At 38.4% G+C, this 7,442-nt stretch overlaps 1 protein-coding gene across 1 annotated transcript; it reads left to right on the plus strand.

The window, feature by feature from the left end:
* The first annotated feature begins 2,692 nt into the window (after nt 1–2,692).
* On the plus strand, nt 2,693–6,802 carry LOC131949642 (glutamate receptor-like). The gene is made up of 4 exons (XM_059311489.1): nt 2,693–2,903; nt 3,688–3,811; nt 4,584–4,760; nt 6,148–6,802. Exons 1-4 carry the CDS (start codon nt 2,693–2,695, stop codon nt 6,800–6,802), a joined length of 1,167 nt encoding a protein of 388 aa, XP_059167472.1.
* The last annotated feature ends 640 nt before the right edge of the window (nt 6,803–7,442 follow it).

The following is a 7,442-nucleotide window of genomic DNA, read 5'->3' on the forward strand; positions in this document are numbered from 1 at the left end:
ACATACCTATCCACGCGAGTAAGGTGGGTGACCTTCAGGCTGTGACCTTTCAGAGAATCAAACTTCCGGTTTATATTGCCTCAGCGTGTATAGCCCTGTGTCTCACAACTCTTCTCTTTGAAATGTTAGTGCATAAAATTAGACAGGGTGTGAAATTATTTGACTGATGTATTGAAAATCTTGTATAGATCGATCTATTGATTTCCCTACAGATTGAATCTCTCATTCTTATCAGTTCTAAATACTTGTCTTTGATATTTAAAATTCAACTAATAAAAGCGACAAATTAACTTTAGACCGTTGCAATTTGTACAAATATATCTCCAAAATGTTAACAATTTTAGTGGCGTGTGTAAACGTTACACACAGTGTTTCTTCCAGACTTTTTTCTCCGGGGGGGCACTTGAAATTTTCGGGGGGGGGGGGGGGGGAGGGTGCGGTAGACTTTCTTCGGGGGTGCGGACACTGTTAAAAGTATATATTTTCTATATAAATAGAATGGAAGATGCCTGGAAGAAACTCTGGTTACACAGATGATACAATTGAGATTTCTTTTTTAAACGTCGTGACGTTTGCAAATACAACAATGTATAAAATTGTATTAGAACCTAGTGACCTGTGCAAATACAAAAATGTTGATACTTGTATTAGGCCCTAGGACACAAGTGTGCAAGAAAAAAAATTTCATCATAAACCTAGTGACACGCACCCAGGACATGGACACAGAAGGCACTAGTACTAAAAAAATTACCCAGCAAACATCTGTGACATTAAAATAGCAGCATCACACCACGTGATCAGTGATAAGGCAGACCAAGAAAACTTCCCTATTTCCGGTCTAATTTCTGGACAGAGTTTAACCCTACACAAAGAAAAAAATTCCCTATTTCCGGTCTAATTTCTGGACAGAGTTTAACCATACACAAAGAAAAATATTCCCGATTTAACCCTCCACCCCCCACCCCCCCCCCCCAACAAACAAACCACATGCATCAGAAATGTGTGTGTAGGCCTACTGTTTTTAATATATGAATCTGTACTGGATTATTATTTTAAAGCATTCATTTTTTAAACATCACATAATAAAACTATATATAAATATATATATATATATATATATATATATATATATATATATATATATATATATATATATATATATATAAATATATATATATATATATATATATATATATATATATATATATATATATATATATATATATATATAGGCATATATATATACATATATATATATATATATATATATATATATATATATATATATATATATATATATATATATATATATATATATATATGTATATATATATATATATATAGCCAAGACATGATTGTGTGTTTCATTGAAATAAAGATCCATTAAAACTTCTCACTCTGTATCATAGTAGAATCCTACTCAACAATACGAGATAGGGAATCCCCGAATACCGACTGTTGTTTCTAAAAATAAACTCCGTATTTGTTCTTAGAGAAATGAAGAGACTATTGATCCCATACATAATATGTCTCTAATTGATTACCTGCACTTTGTTTGACACTGGCCTAATTAACCTGCCTCTCTATTAATGGACACTGCAGCCCACGGTAAAGGACAGAAAACATATCTATTTTTAGATTTTAAAAATTAAACAATGTGCTGTTTTTAAGAGCTTTTATTGGAGAGTCTGTGGTTAAGGGAGGTTTTGCTTAGTGTGTGGTTGGGTATTTTATTTTTCGTGGATTAGAGACTCTTACATAAAAAATTATAAAAACATCCGTAGTATTCTGAAGTAAAGCCGCAGTAAATTTATTTGTTGTTTCGAAATAAGGAACATAATATTTAAATTTCGAAAGTTGACCGAGTAACCTGGTAAGAATGTTTTTCAAAATCGTGGCCTTCGTGATGTGTTTCCTGCTCACCGTGACGTCAATGGATCTCCGTGACGTCACACAACGCCAAGACGAAACCCGACGTCAGAGGGACCAAAAATGGTCGGGACTGACGCAGGCAGCTGTGCAGGTTTTCGACAGGCAGTTTCTGACTGACGCGTGGCCTCTGGCAGGGGGGGTCACCCTCCTTGTGGGTCATCCATCAACATGGCGCCCGATGGTCAGTTACGAGAGGAACGTCTTGCGCCGATTCCCGGAGATGAAGGTCATGTACTGTCAGTTTCCGGACACGTCACTTCCGGCGGAAGTCAACACGACGTTGGCGAGAATAGCCAATATAAGGGAGGTAATATCTGTGGTTGTTTTTTCTTCTAACGTAACATTTTTTTCGGGACTTTTTACACTCTTGGCGTCAGAACTCGTATACAAATGGACGAATTTTTTGCATACCGCTGAATGGACAGTGGTAACTACAATACCGATTAGTACATTTTATAAGTTTAAAAAAATTGAAGTAGATTTTATGACTTTTATAACTGACGCTGGTGATAACAATATAATCGTAAGTCAAAAGTCACGAGTAGATCCGTTATATAAAGTCATGACTTTGACTGCTGTATACGGCGATAATGAAGACAAAGTTGATATAGTGGTTACCGATTTAATAGACGAACCCGAAAACAAATGTGAAATACGGAACAATTCTAATTCTAAAAAGTGCTCTATCGAAAACTGGGAAGGATATTTACGGGAATCTCCGCTTCTGTATCTACAAAACCGGAAGTCCGTTCTAGCGGATATGACACTTCCGGTGGCCATTTTGAGCGAGGACGAAGAGAAATTTCTCACCAGGTCGGTAGTGGGTAACCAGACGGTGTACGATGGTTACAGTGTAGCCCTGCTGAACACGGTAGCTGACTCTCTAGGGTTCGAGTACCAGTTCGTGTCCGTCGATGATGGCGGGTACTACGGGACGGTCTTGGACAATGGGGAGGCAACTGGAATCACGGGTAATTACGTTTCTTTTATTCTTGACTTTTATTCATCTAATTAAAATGCCAGTTAGTGTATGATAATGTAATAAAGACTAAGCCCTCTAAAATTTTCAGACACAAAGGCATAAAAAGCATTTCATGTTTCATAAAACAATTTTATTCAGAAAAAAATGTTAATAAGTTTAAAAGATAAAAATGAAACATCTAGTTTGTATCAAAACATTAAACAAATCTCAATACCATGCCTAGCCTTATTTCCCAATCCCTAGATTAATATGATGTCTTGATTATGCATTTTTATCATTTGAAAAATAATTATTTCGTATTTTTAAAGAGTCTGGTTTTATTTTTACTTTTGTAACTTTCGTAGTTTTTATAAAAGAAAGTTAAAATTTATTCTCTAACTACGAAAAAAGCACTTGCTTCAGTAATACTCTTATTTTCTGTCCACTCGAGTATATAAAGTAGAACATGGCATAAATTAAGGTATATTTTAAACGTTTAAAAGTTTTTTATTTACATTAATTTATAACTGTTGATCTTAAAATGTGTTTTAAATATTCTACCTTTCGTGCTCTCTTCGTATCTCTCTCCCTCTCTCCCCCTCTCGCTCTCTCTCTCTCTCTCTCTCATTTTTATCCCAACCCATTACCTCACTCACTCCTAGGAATCTTACTAACTTAAACTCAGCATATTTCTCTGTAACCATATTTTTATCCCGCTCTCTAAATTAAAAGCTTGATAATAGATTTTAAAAAAACAGATATTGTAATAACTGAAGGTGATTCAAATTCCCAAGGTCAACTTGCAAGAAGAGAAGCGGCCCTGTCTACAATGCCGCTAAGCAGAACGGAGAGCAGACGACAAAAGATAGACTACATCCTGACGCCTATAGCAGTGGAGGAAATCGTCATCATTTACAGGTTGGCTGTAAAGCTGTAAAGCTGCTATGATATTTGCTTTACAGATACTGTGTATAGGGATTGTAAGTCTACGGTCTCGAAATATCTACTAGCTGCATAATACGAGAACGAGAAGTTGTGACCTATTTACAAGCCCTATTGTGTCAAATACAACTGCCAACACGTAAGTCTCGAGTTCGAATCCTGGTTCAAGTCCGTAGAACGTCCACCCAGCTGTGATTGGTACCTACCTCACGTTAGGGAAAGTCAAGGCGGCTGGGCATAGTGCTGACATCTCTATCCCTTCATATGCCGAGGTCACAAAAACAAGTGAACTCTGCTTCACTTGAACCGTAACTGTCTCGTTTGAAAGGGCACTTTTTACATTACGCAAAGCGGATAGCGTGCTACGGAGAATGGTGATATAATACAATAGGGTTTGTAGATTAGAAAATATAATTTTAAAGTAAGTATTAACATAATAATAAGAGTTATTGTAAATTCCTTGTGATTCAATATCCCCCCTCTCCCCATCCCCCTAACCTATTATGGTAACGGAGCAATAATGTGTATCAGATGTAGAGCTTTAATGAGACTAACTATACCAATTAATGAAAAGTGATAATGATAGTAAAATTCAGTGCAGCAAGTTAGACACTGAGGACACACTGAAGATGCATGGTGTACATGAATTTAGAATGTATTTTTTGACATAACTTTTGGATTTCTGAACATTTAACTCTTGATTTAACTCTCGACACAGTGCGCATGCCTAAGTTCAACTAACTTTCAGACTTCCGGTGGCCAAAGAACATCTTGACCTGACCTACCTGGACATCCTACAGCCGGAGTTCTGGCTCTACCTGATTGGTCCGATGCTGGTGGTGGGCGTCATCGGTGTCGTCATTCACGTGCTGACGTCATCCTGTTACTCGTCTGGACCTCGGCCGTTTTCCAGACGTGACATAAGGTCATAATTATTAATTAACTTGGGTTCTAAATACATCTGTCTGTGTGGTTATTAAATGATTAGATACATTTAATTTTAAATTAATACTTATGCCACTAGCTGGGATTAAAAAAAAATTTTAGATTGAAATTGATGTTCAAAAAATTAAAATGGCGTTTTTATTTGTTAGATAAGTTGAGTATTACAAATAAACTTTTTTTTTCATTGAAAATTACACTGGAAAGGGCAGTAATGAATAATTAATTCTTGTTCGTGAATGTTTTTTTTTTTTTTTTTTTTTTTTTTTGTGAAGGGCTAGAAATAATGTGGGTATTAAATAAATAGAGATAAATTGATTAACTAGATGGGGGAGTTGAGTCGAGGGTTTTTTCGAAGCCGGGGTGGATTTTCCGGGGAATGGGGTTTTACGTTGTGAAGTTTATTGCCTCGACTGTTGATTGGTTAATTTTATCAACACTATTTTAAACCTGTTTCGGATCACTGACAACATGGTCTCTTCTGTTTCAGGTCATTGACCTCCTTTATTTCAGTTTACTGACCACATGACCTCCTCTGTTTTAAGTCACTGACCACATTCCCTGACCACTTGACCTTCTCTATTTAGGTCACTGACCACATGACCTCCTCTGTTTTAAGTCACTGACCATATTCCCTGACCACTTGACCTTCTCTATTTAGGTCACTGACCACATGACCTCCTCTGTTTTAGTCACTGACCACATTCCCTGACCACTTGACCTTCTCTATTTAGGTCACTGACCACATGAACTCCTCTGTTTTTAGTCACTGACCACATTCCCTGACCACTTGACCTTCTCTATTTAGGTCACTGACCACATGACCTCCTCTGTTTCAGGTCACTGACCACATTCCCTGACCACATGACCTTCTCTATTGAGGTCACTGACCTTATGATCTCCTCTGTTTCAGGTCATTGACCACATTCCCTGACCACATGACCTTCTCTATTGAGGTCACTGACCTTATGATCTCCTCTGTTTCAGGTCATTGACCACATTCCCTGACCACTTGACCTTCTCTGTTTCAGGTCACTGACCACATTCCCTGACCACATGACCTTCTCTATTGAGGTCACTGACCACATGACCCCCTCTGTTTCAGGTCACTGACCACATTTCCTGACCACATGACCTTCTCTATTTAGGTCACTGACCACATGACCTCCTCTGTTTCAGATCACTGACCACATTCCCTGACCACATGACCTTCTCTATTTAGGTCACTGACCACATGACCTCCTCTGTTTCAGGTCACTGACCACATTCCCTGACCACATGACCTTCTCTATTTAGGTCACTGACCACATTCCCTGACCACATGACCTTCTCTATTTAGGTCACTAACTACATGACCTCCTCTGTTTCAGATCACTGACCACATTCCCTGACCACATCTGCTTCCACACCGAAAGAAAATACAAAGTCCAGTCCGGCCTGATCCTCCGGACATCCTGGGCCATCTTCTGGTTCATCCTCAGCTCGGCCTACTCGGCTTACCTGGTCACCACCTTCACGGTCAAGACACCGGAACTGACCATCAAAACCTTCAAACAGCTCCTGGACCACCCTGACTACACCTTCGGCATGATGCAGCGCGATACGTCTCTTCTAAACGCTCTACGGACTTCAAAAGACCCAATTCTTCATTCAATATGGTCACGGATGGTTGAACGCAATAAAACAGACCCGCGGACGTTCAGCGTGTCGTACCAGTACCACACAGACAGAGTTCTACGCGGGCATTACGCTTTCTTCATTGACACCTCCATTGATGTTTTCCCCCGAGAGTCATACCCAGATGTCAGGACTTACCCGCAAAAAGGTTTTGAAGAATTGAACAATGCGTATATTTCAACTCCACAGAACACGTTTTACGCCGAAGACTTATCGAAGACGCTTCTGTCTATGGAAGAGACGGGCATCATTGAGAAACTGCAGAAGGTGTATTTTTCTAGAGAGAAAGTCCTTCACGACAAGAGCAAAGTCAGCGAGAACCAGGCCGTGACCTTTCAGAGGGTTTGAACTTCCGGTTTATTTTTGCTGCGGCGGGCGTAGTTTTGGGCGTACTAATTTTAATTTTTGAGATCGCAGTGTATAAGTGTACTCACTATGTGTATGATGTCAATTAACACTGAATTGGTCGTTCCTATACAGTACCACACTGAGTTCAAAGTAGGCATATGTCATCTTTTCCCGTTTGTGCCCAAAAATAACATTGGGACAGATGCAGTAGAGTTTTCAGTTACAATGACCTCAGCATAATGTAGTCAGCACTATGCCCAACCACCTTTTATCCCTAACGTGAGATAGGTACCCATCAGAGCTGGGTAGACTCAGGCACGTTCTATTGACATGAACCAGGATTTGAACTCAAGACTCTTAGGTTAGTAGTCTAGCGCCGACTAGCTTATTGTATACACAATCATATACGCTTTGTATGTTTTATTTTAAGAGTAGTTAGTCCTTATGTTTTACATTCAACACAGATAAGTTTATCTAAATGTAAACTATTTGAATTATTTATAAACAAACGACAATGTTATTCCATTTAATAATGTACACAGTTTGTTAATAGATTTAAAAATTTTAAAAAGTTAATCAGGTGCAACATTTGTCTACATAACTTTCATGTATTAAAAAAACGTAAATTTGGGACAGACTC

Source organism: Physella acuta, unplaced genomic scaffold (genome assembly GCF_028476545.2).
Source record: "Physella acuta isolate Inbredline_101_S28 unplaced genomic scaffold, ASM2847654v3 ptg000706l, whole genome shotgun sequence".
NCBI classification, from domain to species: domain Eukaryota; kingdom Metazoa; phylum Mollusca; class Gastropoda; family Physidae; genus Physella; species Physella acuta.

Coding starts and splice junctions, on each gene's coding strand:
- LOC131949642 (XM_059311489.1), top strand. CDS start 2,693: ATGACACTTCCGGTGGCCATTTTGAGCGAGGACGAAGAGAAATTTCTC. Junction 2,904..3,687: donor GGAGGCAACTGGAATCACGG/GTAATTACGTTT, acceptor CAAATTCCCAAG/GTCAACTTGCAAGAAGAGAA. Junction 4,761..6,147: donor TTTTCCAGACGTGACATAAG/GTCATAATTATT, acceptor CCTCTGTTTCAG/ATCACTGACCACATTCCCTG.